This window comes from Protomyctophum bolini (assembly GCF_963924005.1).
Source record: "Protomyctophum bolini genome assembly, chromosome: 21".
In the NCBI taxonomy this organism is placed as follows: domain Eukaryota; kingdom Metazoa; phylum Chordata; class Actinopteri; order Myctophiformes; family Myctophidae; genus Protomyctophum; species Protomyctophum bolini.
Window position 1 is genome coordinate 2,422,948 of NC_137882.1, and position 18,304 is coordinate 2,441,251.

General features: G+C 45.2%; 2 protein-coding genes across 2 annotated transcripts in view; both read left to right on the forward strand.

Annotated features, from left to right (window-relative positions):
• ntng1a (netrin g1a) overlaps positions 1–8,134 on the forward strand; it is a gene marked incomplete at both ends in the record, with an annotated part of 113,961 nt that extends 105,827 nt beyond the window's left edge. Inside the window, one exon of the mRNA XM_080793265.1 lies at positions 7,954–8,134. Coding sequence (XP_080649391.1) covers positions 7,954–8,134 — 181 coding nt within the window. The remainder of the gene's footprint in view (positions 1–7,953) is intronic.
• An 8,086-nt stretch (positions 8,135–16,220) lies between these two features.
• Positions 16,221–17,312, forward strand: LOC308336025 (kelch domain-containing protein 3-like; the record flags this gene model as incomplete). The annotated part of the gene is made up of 1 exon (XM_080793269.1): positions 16,221–17,312. The coding sequence occupies one exon, from the start codon at positions 16,221–16,223 to the stop codon at positions 17,310–17,312; it is 1,092 nt and encodes a 363-aa protein (XP_080649395.1).
• Positions 17,313–18,304: the final 992 nt, after the last annotated feature.

Here is an 18,304-nt window from a genome sequence, read left to right on the forward strand (position 1 = left end):
TACTTTTCACTCAAGTACATTTTTAATTAATCCATTTTGACCTGAGATCAGATTCTAAAAAATGTCTTCTAGATCCTGACAGTTTTCTGAAAAAAAAAAGTCAGTCGTTATATTAAAAAAATAGCAGACCTACAAGCTCGTAGCGCGCCACTCGGTGGCACGCTACGAGCTTGTAGATCTGATATTTTTCAATAGCTTTAAGCATAACATAATGCTAACACCATGCAAAGGGGTTCCCACCCAGAATGGGTTAAACACTTTTCCTAGATGTTGAGTAGCTGTTGATATACTTTTACTAAAACAATTGAGTGCTATTCTCCCCGCCGCCGGCGAAGACCTACAGCTATAATCACAATGGAAAGCAGTGGCATTTGGGTTGTTTTATTTATTTATCTTTGTAATTGTTGTGCGAGCAGTCCTTCCTCCAAGCCAAGCCATGCCGCTCCGTGTGTGTGGCCGCGCGATAAGCTAATCATGCGTTGCTAAACAGCGTTTCTGCTTATCGCTGTCTTTGTGTTCAATCCGACGGTTCCATTGTGTTGAAGGAATGCAACGAAACCTAGTGTGGCTTTACAACAAGGAATGACTGTCTCATACACTGTAGATAATGCAATATATACAGTATATATGTGTTGTACTGTATGTGAGCAGTGCTTGTAGTTACAGAGGCGAATACAACGATTCATAACAGCTTTTAGCTTTTCATTTTTTAGTGATCTTGTTTTTCTTTTCGTTATATTTAGTCCGTCCTTCGATTCACTGTTTTCTCTGTTTTCATTTATTTTAGTTTGGTTTTATTAGAACTTTTGCCTTTTCTACCCCTTTGTAGTCGTAATTCCAATGAATTCCTCCCCACACACAAAATATGCAAAAAGTACAGTAAGTCAAACATAGGTATGGAAAATAACTTACAATTGTCGTAGCAAAAATAGCCGAGCCACACTAAACCCAAGCGTTTAGGTTATAAACAGTTTGAAACACATATTTGTAACACCTTTTAAACGTGTCACAGTGTTTAGATTATAAACAGAAGAACATGTTTAATCCCTGTAACACTTTTTAAACACATACACGTGTTTAGTTTTTACAATCAAAGTCAGTCATATAGGTGTTTAGAATTTGAACACTAGGTGTTCTCGTGAGGTGTTTGAGTGAACTCGTGTTCTACTGTATTGCATGACCATTAATACACACTTGGCATTTTATTATTACACACATGGTGTTTAGGTTTAAACGCGTCACATGTTCCAGGGATTTACGTATACAAGCTCAAAATGAGTCGCGCTGCGACACGTTTTGCGGCCACATTAACACATTTTGTACATAATACGTCCTGAAACGTCATAAGGATTGGAACCGAGAGGTGCCTTAGACGTCTGTGGACGTCCTAGCGACGTCCAAACGACGCGGGGCGAGATAATAATATTCAGAAAAATTACTTTTTTTTTTTTGGCATTTCGCTTTTCGCTTGCCGTATGCTAACGCTCTGTGAAACTATTAGCTTGTCATTGACTCCCATGTTAGCGCGGCGGAAAGAATGACTCGTATCTCCTCATCCAGGGCGCTCTCCGTGGTGATGAATGGATCGATATGCTGGCGCTGCGTTTCTGCTCCTCATCCGTCTCTCCCGCAAAATATGAACTCTTTTTGGAGCGTATATAAATATATTAAGATGATCGGAGATTGTGATGGCACTTTGTCAGTCAACTTTTTTAAGAAAGTATTTCCGGTTCATGGCTTTCAAAATAGAAGCGATCACTACTCTGGCGATTACTCTGGCGCAAGCAGCGCCTTTATTTTGATGCAGTTCCGGTACTAAATGTGTTAAGTGAAGGTATCTATTTTTGAAAAATCGAAGAACGACTGACACAGAAAGATAGCTTTTTCATAGCTTTTTCAGAAAACTGTCAGGATTTATAGAATACATTTTGTAGAATCGTCCACAGATCTAAAATGGGTTAAAAGAAGAAGAAAAAGAAATGCCCACAGTGGCCTGATCCCCAGATAGGGACCAACGGGCTGAAAGTGGTTCATGGCGATCGGTTTTCCGCAGTAAAGTAATTCATCTGCACCTGCAGGCAGAACGACACACAGGTGTGTGAGGTTGGTTTGGTGGAGGTGTGTGTGTGTGTGTGTGTGTGTGTGTGTGTGTGTGTGCGTGCGTGTGCGCGGCCTCGGACACGTTCACACCACGTGCACTGCCAAGTGCACTTGAGGCCTAATAACCCATTCTGACCTGAGATCAGATTCTATAAAAAATGTCTTCTATACATCCTGACAGTTTTCTGAAAAAGCCCAGTTTCTATGTCAGTCGTTCTTCGATTTTTCAAAAAACAGCAGACCTACAAGCTCGTAGCGCGCCACTCGGTGGCGCGCTACGAGCTTGTAGATCTGCTATTTTTTTTAATAGCTAAAGCATAGCATAATGCTATAACACCAAAAGGGGTTCCCGCCCCAAAATGGGATAATCTAGCCTGCTGCATGTAATGTCAGGGGGACGTTTTCTACAAACTAAACAGCACTGTAACAGGCTCTGTGTTTGTTCTCCCTGCAGAGTTACCGCATGCGTCCTGGAAAATGTTCCAACACCTGGATTTACCTTCTCTTTTTTCATGCATTTTTTTTATTCCAGTCATGAAGAAGTCATGTGAAGTAGTGTCAACATTATAGGGGTTTTGTCCTGCAGGGACATTGTGTGAAGTGTAAGGGGCGTGAATATATCCAAGTCTAATGGCTGATTCATACTCCTATTTTACTGCTGTATCGGCAAAATTATTTCGGCTCTACTTTAGGACGGTACCCCGAACCTCAAATTGTAGGCTCTACAGAGCCGAACCGACTTTTATTCGGCTCTAAAATAGGAGTATGAATCGGCCCTAACTCATGTTGATTATGTGATGTAAAACAAACGGTGCCAACACAAACATTAAACACCATTAACAATAAAGAGACAATATGACGTAAGTTTTTTCACTTCATTGTCAATGGTGTTTTTAATAACAAACATTGGACTAAAAACAAACATTAAACCTGTATATTATTATTATTATTTTTAATAAAATCACACCCATATGAAGTGAGGGGCGCTCTTATCATTGTACATCATCCATTCATTGTCAATGGGACAATGGGGGTTCGTGTAAGACGGAAATCTACAGTAATATCTGAATATAGGAGGGGCTAACGCCCTCAAACAAACAAATATAGTCTCATCGTCATCATAATTTATTTAACTTACGATCATGTTTGCATGATATGGAGCCCAGAAAGCAAGTCTAGATGCAGTGTGTATGCAGGTGCTGGTATGCAACCCAACACCTTGAAATCATTGTGTCTCTCTATCGCTTTTATTTTGTTGAATTATAAGCTTGCCACTTCTGTCAAGTGAAAGCAATGGTAGCTATTAGCAAAGTACGGCTGCATTAGACATTCTTAGGAAGAAAGAATAGAGCATTTCAGACATTTCAGTCTGCCAGTGCTATTAACTCATTAACCCATTCTGAACGGGAACCCACTTTGGTGTCAGCATCATGTTATGCTTTACCTATTGAAAAATAGCAGATCTACAAGCTCATAGCGCGCCACCGAGTGGCGCGCTACGAGCTTGTAGGTCTGCTATTTTTGAAAAATCGAAGAACGACTGACATTTTTTAGAATCTGATCTCAGGTCAGAATGGGTTCATCAGACCAGTGTGTGTCCAGTGGAAACCTCGTATGAATCTGATCTCAGGTCAGAATGGGTTAAAATAGAAATGCAGTTTTTCTCCTCTGGTGAAAGGCTGGAGGCTGCACGATGATGACCCCTCAGTCAGGCTGGGTCACATACTGTAGTTGTGACGATACTGTACATTGTACTGTACATTCTTCTGAGGGTTGTTGTAACTTGGCTTCCCCCCCCCTGCCATGCTGTGTTCCTATAGGCAGAGGAAACCACTCACAGCCACTCATTATAAACGTACCCAGCAATCAATTTGAACTGACAATCGTAACGAGAGACGGACGCGCATATATACAGTACTTGATATTTACAGCTATAGTATACGTGTAGTATGGATACTTTAACACCCTAGCTAGCTGTAATCAAGCTGTCGCTCAAACATAGCCCTGCTGTGTCTGCGAAAAGCCTTTTATCGCAGACGCCTTGATTCAGCTCAGGAAGGGGAACGATTTGTGATTTCTTTTGACATTTGTCATGGCGGCAAGACTAACTGTGACCAAATTTGACGAGGGACTACTTTAGAATTTTAGTTTAGAATCATAGCTTCAAATTGACATATTGGTTGTTCAGTTTGACCCACCAGTTTTGGAGATATGGCTTATAGAGTAATGTCTGGCAGAGAAACAGCGAGTTGAGAAAACAGGCTTGAAAATGTTCACTTCTGTGGTCTCTATCATTACACCTAGCTACATGTTTAAGCATTTATTTCATATTTACATGTCTTCTGTGGTCTCTAACATTACACCTAGCTACATGATAAGCATTTATTTCATATTTACATATCGATTTCAGCTCTGACATTCATTTCAGACATGCTCTAGTAGTCTAGTATATGTGAATTGTGAAGAGTCTGCCTATGTGGTATTCTAATGGTGTCTTTTAAATTGAACAATGGGCTGTCTGGAGGTGTTGTTTTTGGAAGGAAATATTTTAGCTTAGTTTTAGTCATAGTCTCTTGAAATGAATAGTTTTCATTTAGTTTCAGTCACACTTTAGTCACCTGGAATGTTTTAGTGTTAGTCTAGTTTTAGTCCACTAAATATCATAAGATTTTAGTCGACTAAATCTACAGTTGTTTTAGTAGACTAAAATGTATTTTGGTGGGCCATCATAATGATGTGCTCAATATAGCAGTTCTACAAGCTGGCTATTTTCAGCATGCAACCAAGTGTAAAATTACTTATACTGGATCTCTTGTCCACTAGTCCCTTCCTAATATTTGTTCTAGTTTTGTTGATGAAATTGTCAATATATTTAGTCTTAGTTTTAGTCATCATAGCTTAGTTTCCATTTAGTTTCCGTCAGTGAAAAATGGTATACATTTTTCGTCTTAGTTTTAGTCGACGAAATCGACACTGCTGTCTGGACGAGGTGTGAACCTCCAGACTGACCCTGTCTCATCAAATAAATCCGCTCGGTACTATAATGGACGATCATACTTCTTCTAAAGCCTTTTATATCGATACGATAAGACCTCGCTAGGCCCGTTACTAGTTGCTTGTTTTCTCAAGTGCTTCCACTTGCCCAGGCATTATATTGTAGTGTGATCCAGTGTTCTGTGACTTTAACCCATTCTGAACGGGAACCCATTTTGGTGTTAGCATCATGTTATGCTTTAGCTATTGAAAAATAGCAGATCTACAAGCTCATAGCGCGCCACCGAGTGGCGCGCTACGAGCTTGTAGGTCTGCTATTTTTGAAAAATCGAAGAACGACTGACATTTTTAGAATCTGATCTCAGGTCAGAATGGGTTAATCAGACCAGTGTGTGTCCAGTGGAAACCTCGTATGAATCTGATCTCAGGTCAGAATGGGTTAAGAGTTCAGGCGGTTGCCTTTAAGGAAATGGCGTAACCTATCGCATACTTCCTATTATTTCCAGCAAATGTAATGTGGAAAACATATACAGTCAGAGCAGAGCAGTGATTGCCTCATTGTCTTTTGTACAGGTACATATTGTATTTATTGTCGTCATCTTCCTATTTCATAATTTTGGCTTTGAAATCGCAAAATGTATTGTGGAAAACATATACAGTCAGAGCAGAGCAGTGATTGCCTCGTTGTCTTTTGTACAGAGAATAAATCTACTCACTGCTGAGATCCTGGTCTATGGTGCTTCATAACACAACGCAAGATCACGTCTGTTACACGTGCAGAAGATCAAAAATGTTCTGCTCTCATTTCTGACCCCTTATACAACCGATTGCTTCCTCCAAACGACCTGTTGCATAATTTGGGGGCGAGTGAGTGGCAGATGAGATCTGCGATACGAGATCGTGAGCGTGCTGATTGGTTTACGAGATCAGTGAGATGATTGGTTTCCGGGGGGGGGGGATGATGTGTGTTGTTGCTGGAGATCGTTATATTTATCCCAGGATCAAGATAAGCCGCGTTAAAGCTGTGCCTCCATGTAGTCTGATGGGCCTGGGGCGGTGTGTGTGTGTGTGTGTGTGTGTGTGTGTGTGTGTGTGTGTGTGTGTGTGTGTGTGTGTGTGTGTGTGTGTGTGTGTGTGTGTGTGTGTGTGTGTGTGTGTGTGTGTGTGTGTGTGTGTGTGTGTGTGTGTGTGTGTGTGTGTGTGTGTGTGTGTGTGTGTGTGTGTGTGTGTGAGTGAGTGATCAGAGGCCAGCTGTCACTGAGATGTAAGTGACCACGATGGAGGGGCAATCACTGTCATATCTGACCTCGACACCTTCCATCTGAGTCTCTCTCTCTCCCTCTCTCTCTCTCTCATTCTCTCGGCCCACCTCGGTAACCTTGGCCATGTCCCGCCCACGTGCGTTTGACGTGACCTCGTCGCAATTAAGCGTCCTCCGACGAGACAATTAAAACCCGGGTGGGGTGGGGTGGAGGGTGCTTAGCGGGTGGTGAAAAGTAGAGGAGGGGGAGTGGGTTGGAGCGGGAGGGAATAATTAATTGTGAGGGCTCGTTCCGCTTAAGTGGCGTCGTCTAGCTGTGTCAAGCAAGGACGTGAGAGTGGGTGTGTCTCATTCAGGGACGCACTGCCCTCGTGCACTGAAGAGCAGATCTACAAGCTATTTCATAGCAGACCTACAAGCTCGAGTGCCGCGCTACGAGCTTGTAGGTCTGCTATGAAAAGGTGCCTCCGTAAGTGAGCGTTGGACGTACAGGTAGGGCGTTCATTTTAAGGGCGACCTCCCCCCTTGCTGCTTTTAAGAGCGAGTTGAAAACTTTATTTTTTTCAGCTTTTGGCATTTGTTTTAAATTGATCTTGTGTTCACATTCAATTATGTTTCCTTACCATTTTTTTTTTTTTTTTTTTTTTGTATTGCTATTTTTATTTGTCTAGTTTATATATTTTTTGTCTTAGTTGTATTGACCTTTTTTTGTTTTCGGGCATTCCGCTGCTTGTTATTTGTTTTATGGATTGCATTTTATGTATGAAAGGTGCTATAAGTTTATTATTCATAACGAGCACCTAATCGATCAGGCTTATCGAGCCGGGTTCTTATCGAGGCCACTATCGAGCATTTACTAATGTGTGGAAAGAACTCTGAACAGAACCAGTGTCTTTTACTATAGTATAGGCTATAGGGCCTTCAAATTCAGAACTTTTCTAACCTTTTTTTGACCAATAAAGTTATATTAATGAAACTGTGAACTGGTTAATATGTGTACCGTCACTTTAAAAGCATAATGTAGTTTCCCCAGGCAGCGCTGGTGGGCAGGCATCAATAGACTTTTAGACCCACATGTTTGTACCAGCGTGGATGATTACATTTATTTATTGTATTTATTGTGTAAACATGACGTCATATACATGGGCCGCTATATGCTCGATAACAGGCTTGATAAAGAAAGAAAGAAAGGTACCATGTTTACCCTGCAGGGTAACTGGACTAAGCTCAAGAACTTGTTTACAGCCAGGCCCTGCTCATAGAACATTTCATGGTAGGGGTTCAATGCCTTGTCCAAGGGCACTTCAGCGGTGGTCATTTTAACGTGCCGGTTCCGGGGATACGAACTATAGCGACCTTCAGATATCAAGACCGCTCCACAAACCGTTCGGCCATACCGCTGCCCCAAAGCTTATTGATAACAGGTACTTAATAAACCCAAAGCCTATTGATAACGGGTACTCAATTAGCTTGTTATCAGAATCTTTCGGGTATCGGTTATCGAGCTCCATCGTTACGTTACGTACAGGTATAGCTTTCTCTGATGTTTTGGTTTTCCTTTAACTCTCTCTCTCTCTCTCTCTCTGTCGCTCTCTCAGGTGCAGGTGCAACCTGCACGCCAACAGCTGCGTCTTCGACAAGGAGCGTCTGAGCTGCGAGTGCGAACACAACACCACGGGACCCGACTGTGGGCGCTGCAAGAAGAACTACCAGGGACGCACCTGGAGCGCAGGGTCCTACCTGCCCATCCCCAAGGGCACCGCCAATATCTGTGAGTAGACTCAATTCAATTCAATTCAAAGGGCTTTATTGGCATGAGAAAACATACGTTTACATTGCCAAAGCAGAAAGAACAATACAACAATACAGCAATACAATTAAAACAAAAATGATGTGGAGGTCAGAATCTTCAATAGATCAATTTATCGTTGCACATCGTTGTACTTCGCCCAGCAGATATGAGAGTTTTTTGTCATTGGTCATGTTTTCAAAATCTGTGTGTGTGTGTGTGGTTGTAATCTGTGGGAAATGTGTCTCTGATGTCTTGGTACACAATGGACGGATGGTTAGGAAGTGTGGTAGTATAACAAAAAAAATACATCGCATGGATGCACCTGGGACGTATCCTCAGTGATGTATCCTGAGGTCAACAGGGTTTCGGGTCTCCCGAACATCATACCCCTCACTCAGGCGACCCAGCCGGGAGTGATCAAGTCCCGACTTACGTCCCAGTAGCTAAACCCTCGATCAGACCCACTAGGGCAAAACCAATACGTTGGAACCACTCCAGAACTATACTCTGCCAGGGCTGGGAGGTATACACTGTTATTTGCACACATAATGCAGGAGGCAGCAGGAGGTCTCGCTTCACTGATAACGAGTGCTTCCAAACTCCGACACTTATGAAGAAATAATTGGCATGTGTTTCGTTCGTTCCAAATCTTCACACTTTCCTGATCTTTTTTTTCCATGAAAGGGTTTCTGAAAATACATGTTTTCACTGCAGGGTTTTTATTCACTGATTAGCATAATGCTAATTCTACTGCTTTTGCTACTGAAAACATTCAGGGAATCTGAATAGAATCTGAACACTTTAACCCATTCTGAACGGGAACCCGTTTTTGTGTTATGCATCATGTTATGCTTTAGCTATTGAAAAATAGCAGATCTACAAGCTCATAGCGCGCCACCGAGTGGCACGCTACGAGCTTGTAGGTCTGCTATTTTTGAAAAATCGAAGAACGACTGACATTTTTTAGAATCTGATCTCAGGTCAGAATGGGGTTCATCAGACCAGTGTGTGTCCAGTGGAAACCTCGTATGAATCTGATCTCAGGTCAGAATGGGTTAAGGGGCTTTAGATTAATTATATCCAAACCACCTCTAAAGGCTGCCAGGACTGTTTTATTACCTTTTGGAGCATATACGCCACTTGTTGCCAGTATTTGTGGCTTTAAACACATGAAACAAATAGCGGGTTTAGCGTAATAAGCAACACCGAAGCATGGATTAAACATAGATTAAACATAGATTAACCCATTCTGAACGGGAACACATTTTGGTGTTCGCATGATGTTATGCTTTAGCTATTGAAAAATAGCAGATCTACGACTGACATTTTTTTTAAATCTGATCTCAGGTCAGAATGGGTTCATCAGACCAGTGCGTGTCCAGTGGAAACCTCGTATGAATCTGATCTCAGGTCAGAATGGGTTAAACATGGATTAAATAGCGTGGAACACTTGGTATGCAGCTGATCTGTTGACGTAAAACACCATGGCACCCCCCCCCCCCCCCTCCCCCTCTCACTGACGATGTTCTGTTCTGACAATGCACCAATCAGCACATCGTCCGTCATGTGACCACCCCCGTAACGGAACAGCTAGTGGTGATCATGTCTTTATCGTCACGTTTCAAGGTGTTCTGTTATGGTGTTACTCCTTCATGTACCTTTATGTGTGTTTCTTCAGATCGCAAAGCTTAGTCCAATATAGTGCCTTTTACGTGCGTAGCATTTAGTGTGGAAGGCCTGAGGGGTGTGTGTGGGTGTGTGTGTGTGTGTGTGTGTCTGTGTGTGTCTGTGTGTGTGTGTGTGTGGTTCCAGGGGAATAGTAGTTAACGATCATTTTAACCACTTCATCATCCATTTGTATACGTTGTTGGCCATTCAAAAATAGCAGATCTACAAGCTCGTCTGTGACGCCTTGTGAATAGGCTATTTTTTTGCCACACAGCCACCGCTGTGCGTTTAAAGCCAGCGAGCTTGTCGTTCTTTACGTAGTCGCTCGGGGAAAAGGCGATCTTATTCTCCTCTCTCTCTCTCTCTCTCTCTCTCCCTCTGTCTCTCTCTCTCTCTCTCTCTCTCTCTCTCTCTCTCTCTCCCTCTCCCTCTCCCTCTCCCTCTCCCTCTCCCTCTCCCTCTCCCTCTCCCTCTCCCTCCCTCTCCCTCTCCCTCTCCCTCTCCCTCTCCCTCTCCCTCTCCCTCTCTCTCTCTCTCTCTCTCTCTCTCTCTCTCTCTCCCTCTCTCTCTCTCTCTCTCTAGTAGTGAGATGAACTGCCACGGGCAATTCTAACACTGATCCCTCTCAGAGAGAGAGAGAGAGAGAGAGAGAGAGAGAACACAGTGATGCCCACACCCTTACCACACTAAATTGACCAAACTATTTTTTATTTTATTTATAGTATAGAGTAACACCAAAAAGTGTGTCGTTTATTATTATTAACAGTATTTCATAGTTGATGAATATTATCGGGAGGCTGTGTGTCAGGAGGTAGGAGCAGGTCGTCCAATGATCCATGGGGTCGGCGGTTCGAATCCCGGCTCCTCCTCCTCCTGTCCACAAGTGTCCTTGGGCAAGACACTGAACCCTACGTTGCCTCCAGTGAGTCGGTCGGTGTGAGCTCGCCACCGTCGGTGTGTGAATGTGGGAAGTGAGGACGCTGGCGTCGACTGTTCGCCGCTTCACCTCCCAATGTATGAATGAATGAACCTTCACCTCCCAACGTATGAATGAATGAACTGTTGTAAAGCGCTTTGAGCACTTGGAAAAGCGCTATAAAAATGCAATCCATGATTATATCTGACTATAACTCCACACAAGGACGGATTCCTTGGACCCCCGAGGCCATGCACGAACCACGAGTCGAGTCGCGTCGGTGCAACCGCACCGCCATCCATCTTATCCAACCGCTTATCCGTGGCCGGGTCGCGGGGGCAACAGCTCCACCAGCTAGTGTGCTCCTCCAGACGTCCCTCTCCTCCGGAGCAACAGATTAACCAACACTGAAAGAATATATATTATATAAACTGGGGCATATTTTCATGATTAAAAAAAAAAAAAAATTGCTGACCTACAAGCTCGTAGAGCAGCACTCGGTGCCGCGCTACGAGTAGACCTGCTATTTCTCTCTGTCTCTCCTCTCTCCGTGTCTAGTTTAGTTTAGTTTATTTCGCACAATAAAAACAGTACAAAAGGTAACATCAATAAAAGCAGTGTGTGCAGGTGAGAAAATGTGGTTCTCACCAAAGTTAATATGCAATTTAACAAATAGGAATATACAAATATTAAGACAAAGTAATCAAACATAGGTATGGAAAATCACAAAAACAAAAACAAGAAATACATTATTTACACTTGTGAAGTGTGTGTGCCTGTGTGTGTGTGTGTGTGTGTGTGTGTGTGTGTGTGTGTGTGTGTGTGTGTGTGTGTGTGTGTGTGTGTGTGTGTGTGTGTGTGTGTGTGTGTGCGTGTGTGCGTGCGCGCGTGTGTTTGAGCGTGTATGCGCTACATTAGTTAAATTGGAGAGGGTAACTTCAAGAGGCTGGCCCTCAATCTATGTTTTAAAGTTACAGAGTGAAGATGCGGAGTTGGCAATAAGTATGTGTGAATTCCAGAGTAAAGAACCTTTACTTTCCGTCTCCTTGCCCCTGTCCCGTCAGAGAGGTACAGTGTGACACCCCCCCCCCTACCCCCCCTACCCCCCCCCCCCCCCCCCCCCACGCCCCGCAGGTGATCCATGGCTCTCGTTAGACCCGTCCCTTGATGGGCACGCCGGAAAGAAATTAAATCTTAATTACATTTTCGTCTTTGACCAAATTGTCGCCGCCGCCGCCGCAGAGCCGGACATATGCTCACTATATAGAGGTGTCTGTGTGTGTGTGTGTGTGTGTGTGTGTGTGTGTGTGCGTGTGTGTGTGCGTGTGCGTGTGCGTGCGCGTGTGCGTGCGCGTGTCGACAGGGTTGTGTAATCAGAAAGGGGTGTGTGTGTGTGAGATGATCGGGGTCTGAACGTCTCAAGGAGACTTAAAGAAAAAAAAAGAAAAGCTGTTTATCGGGTTTTATGCTTTTATTTTCCCGCGGTGCATTTTTCTCCACTCTGGGGGACCAGCCACGGACACGCACGCACAGTTGAACACGCACGCACGCACACACAGTTGCACACGCACGCATGCACGCACGCACAGTTGAACATGCACGCACACGCACGCACGCACGCACACGCACACACACGCACGCACGCACACACACACGCACACAACCATGGATTCCTATACATCTCTCACAGCATTATTATTACACTATGGATTTTTTTTTCTACGCGTAATAATGCACTTTGTACCAAGAAGGCCTTTCATCACTCGCAGGACAGCGAGCGTGTGTGCACGTGCACGTACTTATTATATACCGTGTGTGTGTGTGTGTGTGTGTGTGTGTGTGTGTGTGTGTGTGTGTGTGTGTGTGTGTGTGTGTGTGTGTGTGTGTGTGTGTGTGTGTGTGTGTGTGTGTGTGTGTGTGCGTGTGCATGTGCCAGTGTCAGCTTTCTTAATAATGCGCCTGTCTGTCAATCTTAAGGTCTGGGGACGGAACTAACCCTGTCCAAGTCTCATAAGTCTGAGCCCCCCCTCCCTCCCTCCCTCTGACCACCCCCCCCCCGCCTGGAGATATGACAGAGAGAGAGAGAGAGAGAGAGACAGACAGACAGAGAGAGAGGAATAGAGAGAACCAGAGAGAGAGAGAGAGGGAGAAACAGACACAGAGAGAGAGGAAGAGAGGGAGAGAGCAGTATCACAATGGCTGTAATAAACGGCTTTAGAAATGCCAGCACACTCCAGCTAATAGAGCACTCCACGCTGCTCCATGTCATTCACACAGCTAATAGAGCACTCCATACTGCTCCCTGCTGCTCCATGACGTTCACACAGCTAATAGAGCACTCCACGCTGCTCCCTGCTGCTCCACGACATTCACACAGCTAATAGAGCACTCCACGCTGCTCCATGACATTCACACAGCTAATAGAGCACTCCATGCTGCTCCCTGCTGCTCCACGACATTCACACAGCTAATAGAGCACTCCATGCTGCTCCCTGCTGCTCCATGACATTCACACAGCTAATAGAGCGCTCCATGCTGCTCCCTGCTGCTCCATGACATTCACACAGCTAATAGAGCACTCCATGCTGCTCCCTGCTGCTCCACGACATTCACACAGCTAATAGAGCACTCCATGCTGCTCCCTGCTGCTCCATTACATTCACACAGCTAATAGAGCACTCCATGCTGCTCCCTGCTGCTCCGTGACACTCACACAGCTAATAGAGCACTCCATGCTGCTCCCTGCTGCTCCATGACATTCACACAGCTAATAGAGCACTCCATGCTGCTCCCTGCTGCTCCACGACATTCACACAGCTAATAGAGCGCTCCATGCTGCTCCCTGCTGCTCCATGACATTCACACAGCTAATAGAGCACTCCATGCTGCTCCCTGCTCCTCCATGACATTCACACAGCTAATAGAGCACTCCATGCTGCTCCCTGCTGCTCCATGACATTCACACAGCTAATAGAGCACTCCATGCTGCTCCATGCTGCTCCCTGCTCCTCCATGACATTCACACAGCTAATAGAGCACTCCATGCTGCTCCATGCTGCTCCCTGCTCCTCCATGACATTCACACAGCTAATAGAGCACTCCATGCTGCTCCCTGCTCCTCCATGACATTCACACAGCTAATAGAGCACTCCATGCTGCTCCACGACATTCACACAGCTAATAGAGCACTCCACGCTGCTCCATGCTGCTCCACGACATTCACACAGCTAATAGAGCACTCCACGCTGCTCCATGCTGCTCCACGACATTCACACAGCTAATAGAGCACTCCATGCTGCTCCCTGCTGCTCCATGACATTCACACAGCTAATAGAGCGCTCCATGCTGCTCCCTGCTGCTCCACGACATTCACACAGCTAATAGAGCACTCCATGCTGCTCCCTGCTGCTCCACGACATTCACACAGCTAATAGAGCACTCCATGCTGCTCCCTGCTGCTCCATGACATTCACACAGCTAATAGAGCGCTCCATGCTGCTCCCTGCTGCTCCATGACATTCACACAGCTAATAGAGCACTCCATGCTGCTCCCTGCTGCTCCATGACATTCACACAGCTAATAGAGCACTCCATGCTGCTCCCTGCTGCTCCATGACATTCACACAGCTAATAGAGCACTCCATGCTGCTCCATGACATTCACACAGCTAATAGAGCACTCCATGCTGCTCCCTGCTGCTCCATGACATTCACACAGCTAATAGAGCACTCCATGCTGCTCCCTGCTGCTCCATGACATTCACACAGCTAATAGAGCACTCCATGCTGCTCCCTGCTGCTCCATGACATTCACACAGCTAATAGAGCACTCCATGCTGCTCCCTGCTGCTCCACGACATTCACACAGCTAATAGAGCACTCCATGCTGCTCCCTGCTGCTCCATGACATTCACACAGCTAATAGAGCGCTCCATGCTGCTCCCTGCTGCTCCACGACATTCACACAGCTAATAGAGCACTCCATGCTGCTCCCTGCTGCTCCACGACATTCACACAGCTAATAGAGCACTCCATGCTGCTCCCTGCTGCTCCATGACATTCACACAGCTAATAGAGCGCTCCATGCTGCTCCCTGCTGCTCCATGACATTCACACAGCTAATAGAGCACTCCATGCTGCTCCCTGCTGCTCCATGACATTCACACAGCTAATAGAGCACTCCATGCTGCTCCCTGCTGCTCCATGACATTCACACAGCTAATAGAGCACTCCATGCTGCTCCCTGCTGCTCCATGACATTCACACAGCTAATAGAGCACTCCATGCTGCTCCCTGCTGCTCCATGACATTCACACAGCTAATAGAGCACTCCATGCTGCTCCCTGCTGCTCCATGACATTCACACAGCTAATAGAGCACTCCATGCTGCTCCCTGCTGCTCCATGACATTCACACAGCTAATAGAGCACTCCATGCTGCTCCCTGCTGCTCCATGACATTCACACAGGCCACACAGACTCTGCAGAGCAGTGGTTCCACAAAGTGGGGTCCTTGAGGGACCCCCAGAGGGGTCTCTTGAGGGGAGTTCCGGGTGGTTATAGGAGAAGTATGCCAGGACAGGTAGAAGAAGGATCTCTATAGGGGGTCTACTCTACACACCCCTATAGAATCCTCGACCTCGATTGGAGTCCGAGCAAACACACTGCAGCATTTTACAGTGTGTTGGACGTTAGGAAGAAGCTGCACCTGCCGCCATCTGGAGTGTGTGTGTGTGTGTGTGTGTGTGTGTGTGTGTGTGTGTGTGTGTGTGTGCGTGCGCGTGTGTGCATGCTCTGTCTAGCACCAGCTGCATTCTACTTTCTGCACTTCTGTAAAAAAAAACAGTGGTTCCCAAAGTGGGGTCCGGGGACCCACACAGGGGTCCCTGAGGCAGTTGCAGGGGGTCCCCAGCTAAATGATAGTTAGGATCCAAGTAGACCCTTATGGGTCTGTGACTCTGAGAGTGTACAAATGGAACCAAATGGTCCCTTATTATTAATATTATTATTATTATTATTATTATTATCATACATCATCTCATTCCGGCCAATCACAATTAGCGTCCTCACTTTTCCGTCTTCACCTTCCTGCCCTCACTTTTATATTCAATGTGTACTTTGTGCTCAGCCAATCACATCATCGCTATGGGGGGGGGATCAGCCAATCACAAGCCAATGTTTGTGTTTACACAAACCCGGAAAGCTGGGCGTAGGAGGAGCTAGCGCCGCTCCGGAAAATGCATATCAATGATATGCGCAAATATCAAAGATTTGTGAATATCAAATATATCCGGCACAAAAGAGTCCATTCGATCCCATTCTTGCCCAAATATGTACTTCTGTACTGATGTCACAAATTATGCTACGTTTTCCCGAATATGGTGTTTGTGTGGCTGTACCGATATATAAGTGTCAGCATGTGGAACAGAACTGCATTGTTAGAGACACTCGAGGACTTCACTTTCAAACGCACACATTGTGATCGTCTAAAATGTGGCGTTGGACCTTGCACCTGAACAGAGGAACAAAGAGATCCTTAGATGCTGCCGTAGCGGTGGGACACAAGCTGTACTCCTTCGGAGGGTACTGTAACCTGATCGACAGGGACCAGATTGCAGTGCACGTCTTCGACACAGTGTCTTTGCGTTGGACTCAGTTGCCTCCTCCTGTGACAACCAGAAGAGGAGAAGAACAGCCCCCTGAGGATCCCTCCAACCGTGTGCTCCACACAGCTGTGCTCATAGAAGACATCGTCTACATCTGGGGGGGTGTGGTGAAGTTTCAGGTAGAGGAGCATGCCGATTTTATTTATATCAAGGGGAACGACTCCAACGTGCTTTATGCATTTGATGTCGACGCCCACAGATGGTTTGAGCCCAGTGTTTCTGGGACAGTTCCAGAGGGGAGGACAAACCACTCAGCCTGTGTTTTGGGGAAGGTCATGTTTGTCTATGGAGGATGGAACCATCTGACTGGACACACTAATGACATGTACAAGTTGGACACCAGCACAATGACCTGGTCTTTGATTAACACCAGAGGACCTCCACCACCAGGTTCATGTTGTCACTCTGCCACCATCATCGGGACAAAGATGTTTGTATTTGGGGGATTGGTGAGCGGTCAGTCCCACAACACCATCAGAGTGTTTGACACAGAGACCAACGTCTGTTTGAGCACGCCATCTGCACAGCTTCTTCCAGAAGGACGTGCGGGTCATTCAGCCTTTACCTACAATGGAGAGTTGTACATATGTGGTGGCTGTACATATAATAATGGAATAACAACAACCCTCAATGATGTGTGGAAATTCCATCCAGAGACCTTCACCTGGAAGAAGGTTGAGCCCAAGGGGAAACTCCCGTTTCCGATCGGCCGGATGTCCTGTTGCATGGTGGGAGATCGTATCGTGCTCTTCCGAGGATGCAGAGACAAGCCCAGCGTCCTGTACGTGCTAGACGTGAATCCTGGTTTGAAGATATTATGTAAGCTAGCAGTTATTCAGTACGGTCTGGAGCAGTCTGAACTCCCTCACGACATCAGGTGGGAACTCACAACCATGACGGAAAAACAGAGTAAATGATAAATCCACCAATGACAACTACGTTGTCTATTGTGAATTATAAACTTGAAAATCACACCCGTGTGAAGTGAGGGGCGCTGTTATCATCGAACATCATCAAGAAAAAAAAGGACAAAAAAGTGCACTTTGCAGGTCAGTTATATCAAGTATAGAGGGTTTTAACCGTTAACACCTGGAACGCTTCTGTGTCACCTTAGGTTTTAACCACTTTAACCATTATTTGAAACTTTAGCTGTTGAAAAATAGCAGATCTATAAGCTTGTAGATCTGTACCACAACAACTGCAGCCAGGGCATGCATGTCACGAGCGGCGCTGACAGGCGCAGCACAGCAGTGTCACACAGACAAACACGTACCTCTCCCATTTGGAAAACATTTGAAACAGCAACGTTTATAACGTCTTATAATAAGCCATTACAAAAAAATATATATACAAATAAAAACGATTTTTCGACTCATACGTTTTTGAGTCGCGGTAGGCATGAGTTGAAAAGCGAGTCCATCGAGTCGATTTTCGACTTATTTCAACATCCCTAATCTCCATGTCTATTTGCTCAGACACGTGACGTAAATTCTCCATTCAAAGTCAATGGGAATTTAATATTTGTGTAAGACGAAAATATATACACTAATAGCTGAAAATAGGAGGGGCTAGCACCCCTCAAAAATCACTCCCGTGTGAAGTGAGGGGCGCTCTTATCATGATCTAATTCCGGCCAATTAAAATTAGTGTCCTCACTTTTCAGACTTCACTTCTCTGCCCTCACTCAGCCAAAAACGTCTCCTCACACGAGAGTACATTTTATCCCATTCTTGCCCAAATATGTAGTTCCGTTCTGATGTCATGAAATGTGCTATGTCAATACTTATGTATACTCTTGCCCAAATATGGTGTTCGTGGGGCTGTACCGATATATAAGTGTCAGTACGTGTAACAGAACTGCATTGTTAGAGAAACTCGAGGACTTCGCTTTCAAACAAGCACGTTGTAG